The 23,080-nt window shown below is 37.9% G+C and overlaps 1 protein-coding gene across 1 annotated transcript in view; it reads right to left on the bottom strand.

The window, feature by feature from the left end:
* LOC111869458 (nuclear receptor coactivator 2) overlaps positions 1-23,080 on the bottom strand; it is a 124,662-nt gene that overhangs the window by 35,028 nt on the left and 66,554 nt on the right. The window contains exons 5-9 of the mRNA XM_023861003.2: positions 16,577-16,754; positions 14,234-14,364; positions 12,968-13,201; positions 10,278-10,510; positions 53-1,079 (exon numbers count right to left, since the gene is read on the bottom strand). Of these exons, the coding sequence (XP_023716771.1) occupies positions 53-1,079; positions 10,278-10,510; positions 12,968-13,201; positions 14,234-14,364; positions 16,577-16,754 (1,803 nt within the window). The remainder of the gene's footprint in view (positions 1-52; positions 1,080-10,277; positions 10,511-12,967; positions 13,202-14,233; positions 14,365-16,576; positions 16,755-23,080) is intronic.

Consider the following 23,080-nt stretch of genomic DNA (forward strand, 5'->3'; position numbering starts at 1 on the left):
TCCTGTACAAATACATTTTAGCACATGCAAATGATAAAACCAGTATAAATACCTTGAGCAGCATGTTGTTGCTGTTGCTAGTGACTTTGGGAGTGTCTGAGGAAGAAGTGCTGCGTGCTCCCACATGTCTAGAGCTTGGACTAGACCTCATGGCTGTTGAATCATCTCCCCGTGCCTCATCCTTGTCATCTTGGTTCAAAAGCCCCTTCAGGATACGATTTTCATTCTGAGGATCTGACCCATCACCCAGTCCTGTATGGTCCATGGGCTCACTGCCTTCTTCTCCACCAATGCTGGGACGTTTGTTTGTCAGGAGATTACGCAGACGTGTGTTAGACGAACCCTCCCCAACATTTGCACCATTCCCCACATCCACAATCCCATCCTTGGAGTCCTTGCTCTCATCTAGGTTGAAGCCTGAACTAGGGCCCTGCTCCTGCAGGGGACTAAATGGAAATGAGTTACCAAATGGATTAGCTGGTGTAGTGGCCCGGTTAGTTCCGGCAGGGCTTGGCTGTGTGGCAGCCGAGTAGGGATTGAGGGGACTGGAGCACATGGCACCTACAGGACTATAGCTTGGCACACTTGGGGGTCGTGGTGTGGGCACAGGTGTGACGCTCTGGCGGGAGTCCGGTCGCTCACCCCATCCGGAAGGGGTTTGGGGAGCTCCTGTACGGTCTAAGCTATTTTCACTGGTCCCCAAGTCCCAAGTTGAGGACGGGAAGAAGTCAAAATCATTGAGAGTAAGATCACTGTTTAGTGTATAGGCCGTGTAGGATGAGCTGGTGTTGAGGGTTATCGAGTTATTCGTGTCACTGCTCGAATTGCTGCCCAAGTGCCCAAACCCACTTGAACTCACACGATTACCAGTACTGGAGTTGGTGCCACTGCTGGTCTGACCATTCACAGGTCCGCCCATGAGTGGGCCACCCAAAGAATTGCTATTGCCATTACTCGAAGGCCCAGATCCCACTGAGCCGGCAGAGCTCTGCCCCATGGACAACATGGAGCCTCCTCGTGGAGAGTTGGTCTGGGAGTTGGATAGATGGCCACACTCGACAGGAGCAATCTCATTATCGCTGCAGATGTTCAGACGGGCAGGCAGACGGTCAGATGGTCCAGGCAGGAGCACAGCCAAGGACACAACACACACATAGGAAGGAAAGAGACAGAAAATATATAAATAGAACTGCGCACACTATTAACTTAAAACATCAATCTGAATTTGTCAGAAGGGATTGAGAACTCTGAACTTGCATGGCAGTCTGCACCAAAATAATGAACATTACAATGAAATATGTGAAATCTAAAGATTAAATGATGTGAGGTCAGGATTAAAATGAATAAGACAGAGAAACAAGTGCAACATGCAACATACACAACTGGAAACAGTGTGATAGAAATTGTAAGAAAGTCAATGTGGCCGCCTTTCCAACACCCAGATGGTGCACTATGCATGCATCAGTACCTTCTACCCCCACTCAACCTACTACTGTGCCATGCCAGCCGGAACAATCAAAACAGAACCAACACCATGAGTAATATACCAACATAAGGCAGTAAAGCTTGCACAACTTCAATGCAGCTGCAACAGCACATTAATAGTTTAGGACTCATGTGAGACTGTGCATCTGAACCATGTACAACACAACAGAATTCTAAGTCACAAGGGAACAGTTACAAACACATTCTCCCTACTGTGACCAACTGTCTTAAATTATATTTTAGAATTCGCTAGTATTATTCCTAACTTCCAGCATAATATTTAATCATGCGCAATACATTATATGCTGTAGATTTAAAGCATTGACATTTACGGCCTTACCCCCTTACCCGCAGCCAAAAAGGGAACACGCATCACGAGACACGATATACACACCATATAAGAGGAACGACTCCCATAGTGGAGGAACCATGCACGGGTTTTGAATTGGAACAGATAAGATAAATATCTTATCAAGATTTTAGTATATAAAAAATTTATTATAACTGACGAATATTTCAAAATACTTTTTAAATAATTTTACATTGACATAATAGCATGCAATGCAATACATTAGTGTAAATGGAGCACCTGATGATGGCACTATGGTGCCGAAACATGTTGTGAAGTGACAGGTAAAAGTGGATGCACTGCAAGACGGACACTGTATATATACCATGGACGAAAATCAGTGCAACAGGATGCTAAAATACAACATTATAAAGATTTTATAAGTGCTAATGTGTGTAACAAAATTAATCTATAAACCAGACAGATATCAACGAAGTAGATGTTGATAATAACAAGGAAAGGAACAATGTGTTTTTAATGTTAAATTTCAAACTAAGTGCAGTGTAACAGCTATGTGAGTGTATACACCTGATGATGGCCGTTTGAGGCCGAAACATGTAGTGTAAAGGAGAGCAAGATCAAGGACATATAATATATTGTTTGCACTTGGGACAGAGTTCATATCATTTACCACCCATTATAGTCATTTCCAAATCAGATTTTTTTTGTTTTAAACAAATATTTGTCTTCACAAAAAAAAAAATCATATGAAATCAAATTAATGTGAAATTTGCGTAACATAAAATCACTGAAGTCAGCATATACCTTTGCCATAATGTGGAAGAATTCAATACAGATCTACACTTTTATAACATTCTTTTCAGAGAACTGTTTCCCGTTGCACAATTTGTCTCAACATTTATGTAGCTAACAGTGAATGTATATATTTCAAACCCTCGATTTTTTTCTTAAGTTGGTTACTGCACAATACTGTCACTATTGAGACTAAACAGTGCTGGCAGTTTCCAAATTAAAATAATCATACATGATTGGTGAATTTATACATTGCTTGCAGTTTACATAATGACATCAGTATCTCAGACTATAAAGTTTCATATGATTGGATGTCTGAATAAAAACTGGTAAAGGTGTGGAAGCAGCAATGGCCCAGTTTAAGGCACTACCCTAGCTTGCCTTGAGAGCCTCAAGAAAACTACAAAAAAATGTTCTCAGCATAGCTGGTGTCCCAACTGAGGTCTAAAACAACCATCTCCCAATTTCAACTGACAGATGCTACCACATGAGCCAACTTGCTTGGTGAATTCAGACATTATGACTGGAAAGCTAAATTATTCATGTAGGCCTTTACCGCTGACGGATTTGTGAGGTGTAACTATTGAGTGCCACAACATATAGCTTCAGAGCGAGAGAAATATCTTTTATGGTATGCATCCTGTTGTGTGTCATACGAAAAATATATAATGGGACAGTCTACACAACAATGGTTCTGAAAGAGATAAATAGACACTACTGTGTCAACAGCTAATAAAACAGATGTTGTTCTTTCAAGAATAATATGGTTCTCTTCAAATGAAGAGAAGCTGAATTTACAATTTCTGAGCATCATTTCCACCTCTGTCATACCAAACATAAATCTAGAAGAAAAAATCTCATGCACTGTGTTTCATTTCATGCCAAGTACCAAATGCTGAACACAATCAATCATTCTTTGGAACAAAATAATACATTTACAACACAATTACAAACACTGATACTTACAGTTAAATTTATCATTAAAGTAAATACAAATTTAAAAACAGTAACCTAAACTCAAGTTCAAATTTAACCTTCCATCAATTGTGATGACAATAAAATCCCATTACAAATGTTAGACTATTCTGGCGAACTTGCTCCTAATCTAGAGATGACACATACTGTGATTACTGTCTGCTATGGCAATTTTCTATTCACAACTACTTCCATTTGAGGCACATGCTTCCAAAATGATTTTTTTTTAAATTTAAACTTAAAAGTAAGGTTTTTTATTTATTACAATCCTCTGTATTTGTTGCCCCCAAGCAGGAAAATGAAAAGCTGTTTTACCCCACATTTACTTAGACTGAGTGACTCTCTTTAACTCTATAACATTTCCACATCCAGAAGTTAACTCTGGGCAGAAGATATATTCAAAATTCCACTCTACATCCTTAAAACAGTTCACATACTGCAAAACTACACAGCTCCCTAAGACGAGGAGATCCTAGGTAATTAAGGTGAGATGCTGTAAGGTTATGTCCAATACATGCATCAAGCCATATGTCCTGTGAATATTATTAGTGCAGAGAATCAGAACACTAAGAACACAAACCTTGGATAAAAATATAAAATTGAGGCTCCATGCAGATGCAATACAATGTAACCAGTTGCAATGCATTACATCAATTAAGTACAAATATTCCACTACTTTTACATCATGCTACAAGAATGCTCACACCAAGTACTTGAAATGTGGTTAAATGAACTATTAAGAAGGGACTCTTAAAGCTGCCCACGATAACACTAACATCACTGCCCTTTCTTTCCTTTACGGCTCCATATTACAAACACCAACAGCAATTCAAATCAGTAATACAACAAAATCTGGACTATGGTCTTCTACGTTAGTCAGGTGTAGGTGGTTACCACAGTTTGGGAGGAACATGCCGCCTTTCTTAAGATTAAGGCATGTTCACTTGTATTGTCAGCAAACCACCTACCAGACTGCATGGTGTCATAACCCAAAACAAAGTCTTCACCATAATGAAAACCCTGGATATATACATAAAAAAAAACATTTAAACCCTAACATTCTATACACTACTGAGGAGTATATCTGGGCCTAAGGGCACAAAATAACAGCAGGCAGGAGAAAACTACATAACAAGGAACTTCATTTTTTGTACTCTATTTAGGATGGCCAAATCATGGAGGATAAGACTGGTGGGGCATATCACACATGGAAGAGAAGATAAATGCATATCGAATTTTGATAGAAAAACCTGAAGGAAAGAAACCACTTTGAAGACTGCATAAATGACATTACATTAAAATGGACCTTACAGAACTAAGATGAGAGAATGGGGACTGGATTCATCTGGTTCAGGACAGCAGCCAGTGGCAGGCTCTTGTGAACATCCTGACAAACTTCTGGGTTACAGAAAATGCTGGAAATATCTTTTTTAACATTCTGTAAATACTTAACCCTACAATATATATATTCAGACCACCAGGTCATTAACAATTAAAAAGGAAGGTGAGCTATTTATCCCTAAATACTCTGTTTTCTAATGATGCAATAAAATGTAAATGTTACTGTTCAAAATTAATGACCACTTCGCAATCACCTCTTTTAAGCCTCTAATGAATGTTCTCTAGGGCTGAAAAATTAAGAAAATTCCCAACAGCATTCTTTGCAGCTTATTAAGCTTACTTGTGGCATATTTATAAAACCTAAATAATATTTACCACATATGTGGAAAGTCCATTTGCACCCTTAAGTAAAATGGAGTTTATTATGGGTCGATATGGCTGAATACTGGAACTGTACAAAGAAACTTTGGTGAAACATTCATTGTGAATTAAAAAACTGTCCAGTGGTTCAGGTGCTTATACTAGGTCAGAGAGAGATGGACAGACAGAATGAAACATAACTAAAGTATTTTTCCATTTTGTGAAGGATGCATTACAAGTTCAAATTAAATACTTTGCCTCTGATCAATCTGTTAACTTCTTCATGTATCGGTATCATTCTGCATTTCATTTTTGAGTTATCACAGTTGTTTCAGTGATTTCAGAGTACTCTTATTTTTACAAGCTAACATGACAAACAGAAGAACAGCCAAAATGCATTAAGACCACGCATTATGTAACAGCACAATGCCACCCAAAAGAAACTGTCTAACTGAAACCTTTGTCCATAGGACAGACCTTACTTCAATCTTTATGGTATCAAGTGCAATGCTACTCACGTCATATATCCAATATCACAGTAACATTACAACAATTTCCCCATTTGTTTAACTGGTTGTATTAATAATAGATTTCTCACCATCTGTGATAGAATGAGATGGTTGCTGCAAATGTACTTGGATGTATTAATTTCATGATCAAATATATCTGAGATTATCTGCAACTTGCAACAAAACACATAATGATATGTGAACACACTATGGTGGCTTCATATCTCCCTTAGAGATATAGTGACAGATGATAAGCTCTAAACTTTATCACATACTGGGTTAAACTTTACACCTTCTTAACATTCAAGTACATATATAACATTCTAAGCCATTACCATCAAGCAGTCAGGTAGACAGGCCACTTGTTGACCCATTCTGACCTTATTCTTCTACGAACCTCTTTAAATGTATTCCTCTGTTCCTCCATCCATGTAGTTTGAAATTTTTCAGTAGTCTTAGAAATCTGTTTCTTTGCATTCTGTCAATATGATAAATCAAACTGGGTTCATACTTCAAAATTTTGTTTAATATGGGTTTTGATTTTATTTCATCTAAAATGTCCTCATTTGTTTTATGGTCCATCCACATATAATTTGCCATTCACCTTACAAACTGAGGTCATCAGAGCCACAATCATGCATTGCTATTACTGACAGAGAAATGGTGATTAAATGTAATGATATATCCCAGCCAGAACTGAACCTACAGTCTCAGCTAACAAGACTATCACTCTTCATCAGAATTACTCAGACAGATGACGTGCATCTTGCCTACATCTGCAGCTGAAATGCAGCCAAATTCACTGCACCTGTATGATTTACACAATTCTGCATTTATATTAGCATCTTATTTCCAAACATGCCTTCAGCATTAAATATGACACGATGTTTACACATGTAACTCAAAGCAGTGAAATTCATATGTCATGATTTCCAGTGGAATGGCTATTCTTACACTAAAATGAGATTTTCATTATATGGGGTTTACTGTAAACTTACACCAACAGAATATTCATCTTCTTAGAAGACACACTGTGTATAATTATGATAAAATAATTTCTTTGCATTAAGCATAACGAAATTGTTTCTAGGCAAAAACAGTAATGATATAAGAAACATATAGAATGGTTTCTGGAAACAATTTCAAGCAGAGAGAAAATGTAAATATCCATTGTGTTGCAATCACAAAATATTGATGTATAATTGCCGGAAAACTGAAAATTTCTTACACTGAATTAGGGTTATTTACTGAAATAATTCACTACACACTAAAAAACACTGTTCACACTGGGCTTCAGCTAGAACCAGAAAATTACTCACTAAACACATGACACCACTACATACAGAAACATTAAACAGGGATTATACTGTATATTCTTATGCGAAAACTTCTATTTTCTCAGGTTTTGCATGTGTGACGATAGTATCAGATCACTGTTACACAATAAGATACCGCAGTCACAAAATCTGCCACCAAAACCCCTTCTCCTAACATAGTAAAATGAAGTCAAATTAAAAAGTGTCTGTCCTTCCTAATACAGTAAAATCTTTTGTAAAGTTTAAATAACCTGAAACATTTGACCAACAGCACCCCACACTAAGAGATTTTAAATGAAACATGCAAGGGATCAAAGAGAGTCATTCTGGTGAGGGAGAAATAGCAAATCTGACTTTGCTACAGTTTCCTTTTGATTCATACCAACAAGAAATAAATAATGAATGAGAAAAGCTGCCTTTCAAAATGTAAATCTCTCAGAAAAATATGAAATTTTGTACTTCAAGAACAACATTAATTTTGATGCAAATTTTCTGAAACCATATTATGGACTATACACTTGAGTAGGAGAAAAAAACAGGTGTAGTGTCTTTTAATTGCACGTGTACTGCTTGGGGCAGTTTGAAACTACACACATCATTTTATAAGGAATAGTATGTCTATATCTTATCAGTGATTAATGATATCAGATTGGAGTCGTTTAGGGTCTGACACAATGTAGTTTTACAGACAAGTATCAGTGTTTTGGAGGAACCTGACGCCTCTACCTTCACGCTCCCCTACACACACCTTATAACTTGATAAAGGCACCAGCCCCCTCTAAAAAGTAGACATCTATCAAACTACATGGTTCTCACCTCTCACAAGACAATAATCTTGATGCTCATGGTTCTGAACCATAAATTACACAGTAAGATTAATGCTTCTGGAATCAATGTTTGAGCAACTTACAGTTCTTCACCACTCAGTGAAAAGATGTGCTAACATATCAATGCACTAAACTAATTAGAAAATTACCTTAACTTCCAGTACATGTTGTAGCTCCCTCATCTTAAAAAATTATCCCTATAGATATCAAGTGTGATTAAAAAGGATCAACTATCTCAACCACTAGTGAAAAAATAAAATCTAATGCATCAGATGAAACAACCACACTTCATTAAAGGCTAAGAAATAAAAACCAAAGTCAGAGATGAAATTAATTCAGTACACCTGTTCTATGAAGTGATTCATTTGAGCAATGACATCACAAAACAGGTGTCACCTATTATACATTTAACAAGAAGTTTCATGACAGCCAACTTAGAAGGAAGGAATCTCATAAAACATTATCTTACTTAGGGTTTACTCATGGGATATGAAAAAAACTGCATGCAGAACATTCAGATGAATGCAGTACAAACTCACATTATGTTTATGACAGAAAACAAGCTAACATAATATTTGCTAATGTTAATTTGTGCGGACACTTTTGAAGCAACTGTAAAACAATCACCATTTCCCAACAATAAATAAATTCCTACACTCAAAAAGCCACTGGCTGATATATATTCCACCCTTCCACAGAAGAACTGGGGTGAGATGCCATAATTTTGAGTTCTTATATGTGGTGCAATCCAGAAGTTCCCAAAATTTGAATTTTGTGCGCGAATGGTTATGAGTACATCGGAATACCACTAGGTGTCTCCCCACACACCCTTCTTGAATCAGTGTGGCAAGTGGCATCAAGTTGAGTGGTTGGGTTTATTGTTGGTGAATGTATTTCCATTGTCATTTTTCCGTGAGTTTGCGGTTTTGCAATGGCTGACCTGAGAGAGCAGCATGTCTGTATAGAGTTTTGTTTTAAACTTGGGAAAACTGCTGCAGAAACGCACCAAATGTTGAAGCAAGCTTTTGGTGACAACAGACACAAACTTACAACTGGCATAAGCGTTTCAAAAATGGCCAAATATCGACTTATGACGACGATCATTTAGGACTGCCGTCAAATGGCACCACAACAGGAAATATCGCGAAAGTTGGGGATCTGATTCTGCAAGGTCGTAGACTGACCATGCAAGACCTCTATAACACCTTGTGATTAAGTTATGATACATGTCAACGAATTGTCAGAGGAACTGAACATAAGGAAGATTGCGGTGAAGTTTATGCCATGACTGCTGCAAAATGAACAGAAGCAGCATCGCCTGGAAGTCTGTAGGGAATTTCAACAACAGCTTCAAGAGGATCCAAACTTTATTTTGAAGGTTGTCATTGGTGACGAAAGTTGGGTTTATGGCTGCGACCCAGAAAGTAAGCAGCAACTGTCGCAATGGAAGAGCCCTTCTTCAGCTCGGTCAAAAAAAGCTCGACAAGTCAAGTGAGTCCATGTTGATCTGTTTCTTCAATACTGACAGGATTGTTCATAAGGAGTTCGTCTCTCCTGGTCCGAGAATCAACAGCGTTCTATCACAATGTTCTAAGGCGTCTGAGGGAGGACATGAGGAGAAAACATCCGGAGAAGTGGCACACCAACGACTGGGTACTCCACCATGACAACATGCAAACAGCTTACACTGTGCAGGAATTTTTGGCTAAAAACAAGATGGCAGTTGTTCCCCAACCACCGTACTCGCCAGACTTAGCTCCATGTGACTTATTTCTCTTCCCCAAGATGAAAATCTTGATTTGATACAGCAGAGGAAATTCAAGCGGAAGCGCAGATGGTACTAAACACCCTAACAAAGAAAGACTTCCAGGGTGCATTTCAAAAGTAGCAGAAACGTTGGGATCGATGTATGCGCTCCCAAGGGGACTACTTTAAAGGTGATGGTGCAGAATAAGATCCAGGCATGACATAATAGTTTTTATGAATATATTTTGGGAACTTTTGGATTGCACAAGGTATTTAGTTTCCTCTTAATTTCATATTTCTGAAAAGAAGGCATCTAATATTTTACTTTCCTCCTAAAACTTAATAAATATGTGAGGGACATAATTTTGGCTTCAAAGTTCCATGATTCTGAACCATTAGTACTAGATACTTGATCTCAAAGCAGTCCATGAAGCTACAAATGCAGATAAATTCACAAACTGGCCTACTTCTAAAGAACTTCAAGTAACAAAACATTTACAGGATAGTTTATGTTTTTTAACTGTTAGTGTATATGGTACATTCTGAAAGAAATTGAGAAGAAGCATTACAGCACTAATTCAACCGGAGCTCCTGCATCAGAACAGTCAGTACTTACCCAATGATGGAGTGAGTGGCCATAATGAAGTCAGGTTCCTGAGTAAGAGTGCCATTCGATTTAAACAGCTTCGACTTGGTCTGCACATGAATGTATTTGTCAGGGGCAGTGACCCGCAGCCTATATGGTGCACTGGTGCTATGTCCCGCATTCACAGCCTCTTTCAGATGGTTTGCTAACTTCTGTAGATCATGCTGATGACATAGCTCTTGTATGATGCAGCCCATAAGATCCTGCACAATAAAACAGGAATAGATGTTCCCTCATGTGTATTCAAAGACCTCACAAAGAAATTCAGAAATAAGCCGCATTCTTCACAGATTATACCAGAAGCACACACAAAATATGTTTTCAAGGGTAAGAATCTCTTGACACTCGTATTGCCATGAATCTCACTCAATTCTTTTGCAGATACAACCCAAAGAGCTTCACTTGCAGTATACTATCTGACACACTAGAATATAGTTATCTGTTACTGAGACTTCAACTGATACAGACCAAACACATCCAGTTCAATTCTTATGTATCTCCCGATGAAACATGTTAGTAATATCCAGAGTGGTCAAATAACCTGGTATCTTTCTTATTTTTAATTTCACTGCCTTTAATTTTCATTAAATATATACAAATCAATTAATTTTAATACTACCAATTTTAGCCATCTATGAATCTTAACTAGCCTCTTAGTGAAGGCTAAACGGAATGGAACTGTTTGAAAGCAGACTAGATAAGATTCATAGACGGCTATATATATAAAATGTGGTGTGTTATGTGTCGTCCACCGCTGAGCATCGAAACAATGGAAATTGTTGAGACCGTTGCATAGGAATATCCTTAGCAAGCAGTGCTCATTGTGTAACAACGCTCAGTAAACACCCCTCCCCGCTAGGCTGTGAAATCGTGCAACAGGGGAGTCCGTGCAGAGACGGCTGCTAGGCAATCAGTAAACACGTTTTCTGTGTGGTCAGGGTGAAAGCTACATAATGAGAGTACTCATCAGTGTTGATGAAGTACTGAGTACTACTACTGAGCAAAGTTACGAGTTACGAGGATTGAGCAGTTGAGAGCGTCGGAAGCAGGCACAATGGAACCAAGAATGCCATGTGTGATGTAGAAGAATTCATGTGTGTGATAGTGCGTGCAACAGTGGATTATGAGGTGTGTGTAACCAAGCTGTCAATAAATCCAATCATTCAAACTAAAACTCGTCATTTTGTCACACGTGACTACATATATATATATATGGGGCCGCGCCACAGCTCAAGCGTTTAGTCGCTGGCTTCCCACCACGGCGGCCCGGGTTCGATTCCGAGTCTGGTTAAGCGGGATTTGTGGTGGACAAAATGGTGCTGGGGTTGGTTTTCTCCGAGTCCTTCAGTTTGACCTGCCAATCTTCATTCCACCAACTGCTCCACCATCACCCTCATCTATCATCTGGGGCTGGTACAATAGGCCAAAAGTGGCCGCAGTACAAGGGCCTTAGTCCCACCCCACTAGCAATAAAAATAATATATATATATATATATATATATATAAAAGGAATTAATATGGAATGCTGTTAATGCAAAAGTCTTGCAAGTCAAACCTGTGTCGGACGGGGGATGTCCTACTACTAGCAGCATGGTGAACATGTAATTGGTTTCTTTAATTTTTAGCGTATTTTCCCTTACAAATAACTATTATATTGTGATGACAAAAATATAAAATCACTGTTGACTGTTAAGTCCATATTTTAAAATTTGAGCAAATTCAGGCACTCCCTTCATGGTAGCTTTCAATATCAATATGTCCCACTGAGCACAAAAAATGAATAGTAGCAACAAGTACGTGTAACATGCATGTCATAAGAATCTCCACTGTTACCAGGAATTCGTACTGATCTCCATTTACCACAAAATGATATTTCATTCCAAAATCAAATAATATAAGAACCATTCAAGACTATCTCATCCTCACTAAAAAGAAAAAAAAAAGAAAAGTAAAGGTATCCCTGTAAGAGGCCCATTGGGTTGTGAGAAGTTGAGGGTCCCACATTTTCTAGACAACTGGCTCAGAGATGGCGGTAAGGTTGTCAGCTCTACATGCTGGCTGCCCCGTACCCCCAAGAATATTCCTAGTACTCATTTCTGTTAGAAGCTGAGTCGACCCCAGGATCATAGTGTGGCTGGAAGGATTAGGTCAATTGAAAAAAAATCCAATAACCTCATCGGGACTTGAACCCGTGATCTTCCAGTTTGTAACATAGTGCGTCAACCAACTATGCTACCATGTGCCCCTATCCTCGCTAAAACATGTCCAAATAGCAAAAGCAATTCCATCCATCTTAAGTTAACATGAGAGCTATGACATTAAAAATATTCATGAGGACACCAACACTGAATATTACTGCAATTTGTACAAATTTTTGTAAACACAGTAATGAGCCACGGGTTCCACAGAAGGCAGTGAACTTTAAGAGTACCTTAATTACAATTAGCTTCTCATGAAGGGCTCTGCTCTAAGAAGTCAGTTAATAAATGGAATGACAGTGGTGACATACAACACTTTCTCAAAAAGCATGGAGTAGAAGATAATTCTCCACAATATTTATATCCATACTTCCACCAACCAGTCAATAAAAATATGAGGGGAGAGAAGTAGAGTACGGTAAGTCATCTGCATAAAAAGCAAGACTGCCCTTTATGACTAACCTTATTGAGGTACTGTGAATATGTAGATGAGACACCACTGGTATCTACACCAATAATCTTTCCAGTGGTATCCAGCTTAGTGGTAAATTGTTCAAATGGTACCCCAGTTGTCTTCTCATTTTGAGGGATACGCCGTGCAACACACATGAGGCATGGACCCACTTCTGCAGATTCTGAAGTGATGTCTCCACCTTCTGCCTTCTCACTTGGGTATGGTAGTAATGTGGATGAGATCTGAAAATGCAAATTACATTCCAAGTTTTAGCTCAAAATACAATGCGAATGGCACTAAGTCAAATGAACTTGCACACTGAGCAATGAAAAAACTGTAACACAAAAAGACAGAAATAATCCTTGATATACAGAGCAAGTGGAAATTCATACTTACTGACTCCATCATATAATTCCTCAATTAACATTCAGACAAAAATGTCACTTAATAAAATTATGACTGGAACATAATTTTAATGGAAAATGAGAATGCAGCTGAATGTCATGTAACAATATAACATATGCAGCCCATTATCACATTCTCGATGAAATTTATGCATCTATCCAAAGTTTATCAAGGGACACTTCATCTTAATAATCAAGAAATCATTCACCAAGTCCACAGGCACAAACTTCTAGACATTCTGCACGTGCTATTAATTCACTTCATACAGTTTTTCCGACATTTTGAGGAGACTATATGTCTTACGGACTTCTACTTCTGACATTATAACCCCATACAAAGTAGGATTTTCCATTTCTGTTTCCTTCAAAATTATTTAACTTCTCAAGGCCCATAACAATAAAATTATCATCAGCACCTTTCACCTAAAGAGGTCAAAATCAACAATGAATTAAGTGCATGTCTCCATGGGCAGTCAGCTGTGTCAACGGGGGTAATGATTTCCCACACAAATAAATTCCATCAGCGCTGACTACTCAAGAAGACAAGTAAATGCTTGCTGTACAAGATAAAAATCTTATACTAAATGAAGCAACACATTACGCTAAGCTTCTATATATATTGTGAGGTGTTGATATATATATCTGAATATATTATTACACTTTTCAACACACAATACAATGAAATTATCACAATAATCACTTAAAACATGGCCCAGTAATACACTATATATAGTGCCATCATTACACACCTGTGAAATAATATAAAAGAAATCAGTACAACAGTGAATGAGTGTGTGTGATGAAAAATTGTATGTTGCAGACAGATATGTTACCTATCTACCTATCAAAGAAAGATAAGGCAAGACACACCTGCATATTTTCGTATTTGGATACTCTCTGTTGCTTTTCCTCCATAGTCTCGTCCTGACTGTCCGGAGGCTTGATCAGAAATCGACAGCTGAAGCTCCGGCTCCTACTGGGGGATGGGTCTGGATTCCAGCCTATGAAAATACACAGGCCTTGAAAAATCATCACATGAATAATACCATTTCTTCCCACAGACACAAGACTGGAACTTCTGCAACTAGTGAACCACACATTTTGAAATTACTTAAGAGCACCCACTTATAAAACAGACAACAACAAAAATGAAGAATTTCCTCTGAGGCTTTCATGTTTCCTAAACCTGTACTGATTCACCTGTTCACTCAATCCAAATGTTACACTTGAGTGTGGGGATGATTACATCTTTGTATCTCAGAATGATAAGGGCTGATGTACGTATAATTGTACCATCCTTTCAGCCCTCATGCTTCTGAGGTATGGAACTGTTACAGAACTGACAAAATTAGCCATAACATATATATATATGAGAACTACATTATTCAATTATCCATTAAATGGTACTCAAGAACACAGGTCATAAGACCATCTAACTCATGTTCATACTGACAGCATGAACTTCTTGAAACAGAATGGGCTGATTTTACCATTCTTCTTTACCACATGACAAAATGATATGTGATCACCGCCAGTTTATGCCAAACAATTAATTCTGAAAATATTTATATTCAAGGCAATGTTGCCAAGGTGACATAATGGTAAATGGGGATATGTTTCTGGGGTACAGGGAAGTGATAGTGAAGGAGAGACAAGTACAACATGGAAGAGAAAGAGTGAATGAAACCTCTGTATTTTACTGTACTTTAACAGAATACAGAACACCACAAAGTCTACTACATTCAAAATAGTGTTCACTTTCCTGGCTCACACATGTGAATACAGCACTATATGCAAGAGTGCACATCACAATGTCACTCAAATAAGGGCTGCACATGTGTGCAGTGATATTTTCCTGGAATGCAGCAATGCTTTGTGGCTAGTTGTCATATACTACAGGTTTAAAGTGACCCCACAAGAGGAAATTTAGTGGTGTTAAGTCTGGAGAACAGTACTGTCAACAGATACAACACTATGTACTGGTTGGATGAAAATCTTCACACATCTCTTCGTGCTCACCACCAAATCAACGCCTAAATCAATCTGTGGACGGAGGCCTGTTTTCCTTGGCAACAGGCTAACAGGTGACAGTTACTCTTGATATTACCACCTTGCGTGACGCCATCCAGCAGGATGGAGCATTGCCACACTTCAGCTGTAGTGTGCCAGTGGTTAGATCGGTTCTGTCTGGACACTGAACTGGTTGAAGGAAACTGTGAAATGGCAACCACATTCCCAGTACCCTGCACCACTGTGGGGTCACTTGAAATATGATAAATGGCTGTAAAGCATTGTTCCACTACAGGATAGTATCACTGCAGCATGTATAGCCAATACCCCAGTAACACTACAACATGTGCCCCCTAGCATATGGTGCAACATTCACATGTGTGAGCAACAAGTCAGGCACCAAACTGATTGTTTATTGAAGTGAATGCACAAAGCTTTATGATATTCCACATGAACATATGGCTTTTTAGACTTGCAACATTTTGCTACAGTTGGCCACAATGCAACACCATTTTTGCAGGAGTGCACCTAAACAAAATGGTTTTGTTCGCTGTTCCTGTTTCATGTTGTGTATATCTCTCCTTTGCTAGTAATTTCCCAACCCTGGCAACATGTCACCTTGGCAACACTGTCATAACTAATTACTGATCTGCACAGAACGCCATGCTGTAACAGATAGAAAAAAAAATCCAACATTTCAGATTGGAAAAAACAGATCTGAAATAATCTTATCTTCTCTACAATTTTTTGTATTTTGCCAAATAAATGAGGTCCTCTCTGGCCTGGGACAATGGAGAACATATACAACTAATTATATGTGATGGTAAAATTTAAACTGAAACACAGTGTGATGCATTTCTTTTACAATGCTATGGAATTTATTTATGGCAAACTAACTTCCAGCTGTGTTAACCAGCACATTGGTGAAACAATAAACATTCAGATTACACCCTTCTGGGAAATGATGTATTTCGGAAGATAAGTAGCAACATTCTGGAGAAACCTGAAGATGGAACGTGAAGGTTCCTCTTAACCTCTGGTACCTATCTACCAAATTACATAGCAGTGAATCCCAGAAGACCGAGACCTTAATATTCATACCTCAAAACTCGACACTGTAGCCCTTCAGTCAAGACTTGTCAATCTGCAAACTTAATTATATAGAAGTGTCTTATAAAAACATGTGGCTGGCTTTCTGCTAACCTATTGACATGGGCAGTAGGCTGGCACTGAACCGTGCATGGTCTCCAAGGTGGATGATGTTGTAAATACTTTGGCCAAGGACATCTTCCTTGGTATATTTGATGAACTGGCATACATTCTCTGTGACATACTCCACCTTTCCCTCCGTGTTAACCACAAACAAGAAGCCCTCAAGGGCCTGCAACAAAGCAATCACATCTCAGACAGAGAATAACATTGTAACATTCACATGACTAATAACTGATACTGACAGCATATAACAGTAAAATTACTATATTACCCTATCAACTACTAACAATAACAGAAAACAATCCTTAACACATTGACTGTCATTGTGACTTTCTATATATTTTTTGTCCCTTGTTGTAACATACTGTAACACTTATCCCATTTGGACCAGCAGCCACTTAAGATCTTACTGCCAGCTTGTCTCTGGCCAGTACTATTTCACATACACCACTGTTCTATCCTCACCCTGCATCTTGCAACAAGCTCACTCATGATTCACTGTGTGCACTACTCAATGCATACTTGTGAGACACATCAGTGCTAGCCTTCCACATTCACTAAGGCTGAACTGGCTCACTGGAGGCCAACAGCCACCATTTTATACGTATAATATTTCTAGAACTGTCCTATGCTTTTGAGAGTGCACTAAGCACTCAGCGTTTCTTGAAGAGAAAAGTGGTGTGGAACCTGTGGTGAACAAGAGGCATGTGCAAGCTGGCATATGCACTGATACCCGCCTATTGCACTACACAGTGTCACATTCCAGAACAGCATAATCTTAATACTGATGGCTGTGAAAAATATCAAAATTTAACTTCGTACACTTTCTCATCCTTCCTTATTTTCCTATTCTGTCTTTATTTTCTAGAACAAAATGCCCATGTATAAATTGCAAGCCAAACAAATAAGTAGATGTAAAATTTTATAATGAATTGTAACTCAATAGTATGACACAAAACAGCTTGCCGTGGGATGGATGAACCTTTGACATTTGCTGCAGCAAGGAAAAGCACTAAAATCTATGCTAAAAAGCGTACAGTTGTCCCTGTGTTTTATTACTTGGGAAGCACAGAGCCATTAAAACGTAAGGGGGAGTGGAGGCATGGGTCAAAAATAATTTCTGCCATTAATCTTATAAAAATACTGTGGTTACTATATGTATCACCTGCTTTAACATTTAAAGTAACCTGCATTTTAACCGCAGTGTGTATATGTATGTTCTGCACAATTCTCACAATAAACAGTGATAATTTCCCTAAACAGTATTAACTGTCTGGTCTTTGTATCAGAAGCACAGTGTGGCATCTGAGATGAGAACTGATTGTGAATATTCTTTATATGAATTCCAGGCTTCAAAGGATTGAACAGATTGTGAACACATTTCCAGCACAGAAATATATGTATTTTAGCAGACACCTCATATATTTCTCACTGTCAGTCTGCACATTTTTATTTGCTGTTTCCAGCATATAATTTATTTTCAGTCAGACAGCTCCAAAACCCATCTAAAATAATGACTACTGCAATAAAGCAATAGTCGTGTTTCATGTTCACTAACATGAGGTAACAATACTTATATTATTCAAAAAATAAAAGTAAAAAAAAAAGTAAAGCTATCCCTGTAACAGGTTGCGAAGACCCATAGGGTTGTGAGACGTTGAGGGTCCCACATTATCTAGACAATTGGCTCAAAGATGGCGGTAAGGTTGTCAGCCTTACGCGCTGGCCTCGCTTTACTCCCCAGGAAAATCATTTAATTAATTCCTGGTACTCATTTCTGTTAGAGGCTGAGTCGACCTTAGGGCCATAGTGTGGCCAGAAGGATTTTTAAATAATGCTTCGTCTTATGATACATTCTTGATGTCCCAATAAAATGCATGTAAGCATTTTCATAACATTGTAAATATGCATAATCATACTGCTGGTAGCAATACCCTTCTAACATAAGCATTTATTACAAGACACTAAATAATGTGCCATGGTCTAGGCTATTTAAATGGCCTCCAACACCCCTAACAATCATCATCAACATGCATTCCTTATTAGCTCATAATGTTTATACTGCAATATTGACATAAGTCAGCTGTTAATCGCTCTAAAAAGAAAACATAACTAAAATTATTATGGCAAGGCATCCTTCATGTTCATGACAATTTCTGATGAAGCGGCACTTCAAATGTTCAACATTAACTAGGTAAACAATGCTACTATGTGTTATTCTCGTTCATAAAACAGTCCCTAAACAGCTGCCACAGTNCAATCATACTGCTGGTACCAAAACCAGTATTAATACCCTTCTAACATAAGCATTTATTACAAGACACTAAATAATGTGCCATGGTCTAGGCTATTTAAATGGCCTCCAACACCCCTAACAATCATCATCAACATGCATTCCTTATTAGCTCATAATGTTTATACTGCAATATTGACATAAGTCAGCTGTTAATCGCTCTAAAAAGAAAACATAACTAAAATTATTATGGCAAGGCATCCTTCATGTTCATGACAATTTCTGATGAAGCAGCACTTCAAATGTTCAACATTAACTAGGTAAACAATGCTACTATGTGTTATTCTCGTTCATAAAACAGTCCCTAAACAGCTGCCACAGTAATAATATAATATAACCTCAACTAAGCTTCTCAGTTGTCACATAACTGCATAAATTATACATGATATAAAAGGAACAGGAGGAATATTTTCACACTCCTTGCTACTGCTGATGATAAACAACAATGAAGAATGGATCTAGTACATTTCGGAAATAACTCAAGTTTACTTCAGAGATGAAGGCAGTAGGATCCTCCAAAACGCCAGTAACTTCACAGAACATGTGCTGATTCAATGGAGAAATGCCCTCTTCAAGTTAATGCAAACTTTTTTTTAAATGTCTTAATAAGTTTCATCGTAATTACCTTACTTTCTTTATTTTCTAACACATATGTTAATTTTATGTTTCACTTCATTAAAATATTTTAATATGATTTTCTCTTTTTTTTCTTTTTCATGTTTCTTCCATTGAACTGCACAGGAAAAATCATTATCTGAAGTGCACTACTGTGCCTTCAGCTGCAAAAGTCAGGAACTATTATAAGCAATGAACAGAAGCTCCTTGAATTCTCTTTTTGTTGCTTTCCTAAACAGACAAATTCTGGAAAAGGACTTAAAAATAGGCCACAACCCCTTCTGCTCCCTTGGTCATCTGTAATAATCCTGAAGTCTCATCACAACATAATCACGGCAATTTAGAGTTATAAAATTAACTACAACACAGAAACCTAGGCCAAACTATGCGGAGAATGAGTGACCTGCAAATCCCACAAAAATAACATACCTGATTCCTTTCTAATAATATGTCCGCTTAGTCCACTGTATTAATATATGGCAAGAAATGCCACTGAAAAAAAATGCCCATGTTATTTTATTTGACTCATTCCTTTAAGATTTAGCAACAAACACTGCTTTGTACTACTGCTGTCTGTTATGATTTGTCTCCCAATAACATTATTTCCGCTCAGAATCCATTATATAAATTAAATTACCTGGCATGTTACAGTAGTTCAACATTTTATAGCATACAGTTATATTTATATTATACCCCAGTGATAAAGGCAATCGGACAAAACAAATCTGGTTTCTAAACTTCAGTTCTTGAAGCTCTATATTCAATTTAAATTTTAATCTCACTTGGATGACAATCATAATGAAGATATAAATAACGTGTGGTTTGGTTGTAAAGCTATCTGCAATGAGCATTCTATTGTGGGAGGGCTGAAATGTGCAAATTTTTTCCAGCTACACTTCAGCAGAATTAACCATCTTCCAAAACAAGTGACTAAACCCTGACTAGCTATTTAAATGTACAGCACTACCAGACAGGCAGAAAATAAAGGAACATGTAGATATGAAGTGTCCATGACTGGTAATAAAATGAAGGCTAAAGGCTGAAGTCTGATATCAGTCCCACACTAAAGCTGAAGTATTGCTAATCAACGAACAAAGGAGCTGAGTGTGATCGCATGTGTACATGTGTGCACATGAGTGCCTGTGTCTGTATCTGTCTGTCCAGCCGTATGTGTGTTCATGTTTCCTAAACTGTTCTGTCACAAAACAAAGGGCAATTAGAAATTTTCGAAAGCCTATTCTTACACTGAACCTCCTATTTTGCTCTACATTTCACAAAACAATTATTACTGAAAATCACAGAGGAACTGGAGCCAATGCATGCAAGGAACTCTTCTGCCAACAGTCTGAACATTTCATGACTTGTACATGATCATTTTCAAGTGTTTAGTCTACCATAGGNATCTGAACATTACAGCCGTGAATCATGACTTGTACATGATCATTTTCAAGTGTTTAGTCTACCATAGGAGGGCATACATAACTATAAATAGCCATGTTATCCCACCTCTATGGCTGAGATACACTTCTCTTAGAACATTCTCCTGATGCCCCACAGCAGAGCTAAGACTGTCCAATACTGTCCTATTTAGGTTTGCCAGCAACTTGGTTACAGAATGTAAATGACACTGCAATGATGATTAATGAACATGTTCAACAATGTCAACTTCCTTTCATGCAACTTAACATTTTGAATGCACGAGATTATTATTTAATTTTGAATTACTCTTACAATAAAAATATAACTCAAGTTATTAAGGATACGATTCAGTAGTGAGTTGTGTGTACAATAGCGAACTCTGAAATACCAATGAATGTGTGAATAAGAATATATTTTAAACTAAGAGAAACACATTCATAAAATGTAGTAACTAATACAGCATACAAATTGGAAACTTATCCTCATGTTATATTAATGGATATGGCATGCTTTACTGCAAAATTAATTTCCTTTAACAAGGTGGGTGGGAGATAATGGATGGAAGTTAATTTGTAGCTGACTGATAGCTTCCTTTATGTTTATGTTTAAATTATAAATTACGCTGCTTTGTATCACACTTCACATCCCCTCCACATCTGAAATGACATCAAAGCATATGGTGTGGCAAACAAGATGTTGCTGACAAACATAAGTGCGAGGAAAAGAAGCTGATAATCAAGCACAAAGAAGGAGAAATTACAGAAACTGTTACAGCAATATCAGGCAGAAATACAAACACTACTATAAAGACAACAGGGATGTCAACCTTTTAATGAAAAAACCACTGGATATGAAAAATATAGATGAAATGAAGTGTTATGCATCTACAATGCATTAAGTCATATTTTAATGTCTTTAAGTTTATGTAACACTTGGCATAAGACACAAACACACGCTACTTCCACAAGGTCTTATCCTTCGCTGATACGACTTCTTATGTTATTGGTCATTAATCTGCTAATGGAATACATCGTGGTATATTTGTTGAGCGTAACATTACAAGCCTACCTGCAAACACAATGATACATTTTTATAATATTAAACTTTCACAGGGAGAATATATACAACGATGGTAGGGCCAGGATTCTGGAAACTGGAAGTGACAGTAAGTACAGGAAATCTAAGGAATCGGCCCATATGGCATGCTTAGCCAACATGCTCAGGCAACCCAGTTTGGACATTTCTCCCTTCTGCATCCCCTTATTGGCAATGAGGTTAACAACTCACACAGAAGATCAGATTCTTCATGGGTTTCTGTAACATATTAGCCTTGAACGTTCAGTTTTTATTCCACAGATGGTGCTAGGAGTAGGCATAAAATGGTTTCACAAATTCTCCCTTTAATCCTATATTTTAATTTTCATGAGCTTGGTTTGTTCGCTAGGTTTTTCTGCATAATTTTAAACTCTCTTTCTATCTTAGTTTCATGTCTATGCATGCTTTATCACAATTTTTATTGCATATTTTCTTGTTATCTCCCTCTGACAAAGCCTGATCTCAGATATTTACATAGCTGGAGTTATACTGACATGGGTCATCCAGAAGACTACCCTTATCTGGAGACAGCACAAGGTGACTCCCGCCTTCACCTGAAGATTGAAACAAATCCAGTTTCCAAAAAATCACGTTCTCTAGTTTCTCAAATACCCAACAATGGGAAAAGTCCAAAAACCCAGTAATTCTAAGCACAATGAGGTCTTCTTGAATGGCCACCTATGCCAATGTTGAGTTGCTGTCTAACATTTCAGAATCTGTCTCCATCATCAGGGCATTGATCTGGTGACTGTTGCATTCACACAACACACACAGAGCTTACATCCATTCCAGCTGGAATGTATGTAGACTGGTGGGCAGAGTCAGATGTTCATTGATGTCCTGTCCCAGTGAGGACCAAGAGGGAAACTGCTGGCTGCTACTCTGAATTCATATTGCTAATTGTTAGTCATTCCTTGAAAGGTTTCTTCCTTTTCGTAGGTTGGAGGGGGGGGGCTTTCATATTTTATTACTCTCAGGGCCAGGTATCATGAACAGCTTAGTGACAATCTCTTATCTCTGTTGAAGTTACTTAAGTGCAGCAAAATCAACAGACTCCTTATCTGTCAGTTGAT

Source organism: Cryptotermes secundus, unplaced genomic scaffold, assembly GCF_002891405.2.
Source record: "Cryptotermes secundus unplaced genomic scaffold, Csec_1.0 scaffold689, whole genome shotgun sequence".
NCBI classification, from domain to species: Eukaryota; Metazoa; Arthropoda; class Insecta; order Blattodea; family Kalotermitidae; genus Cryptotermes; species Cryptotermes secundus.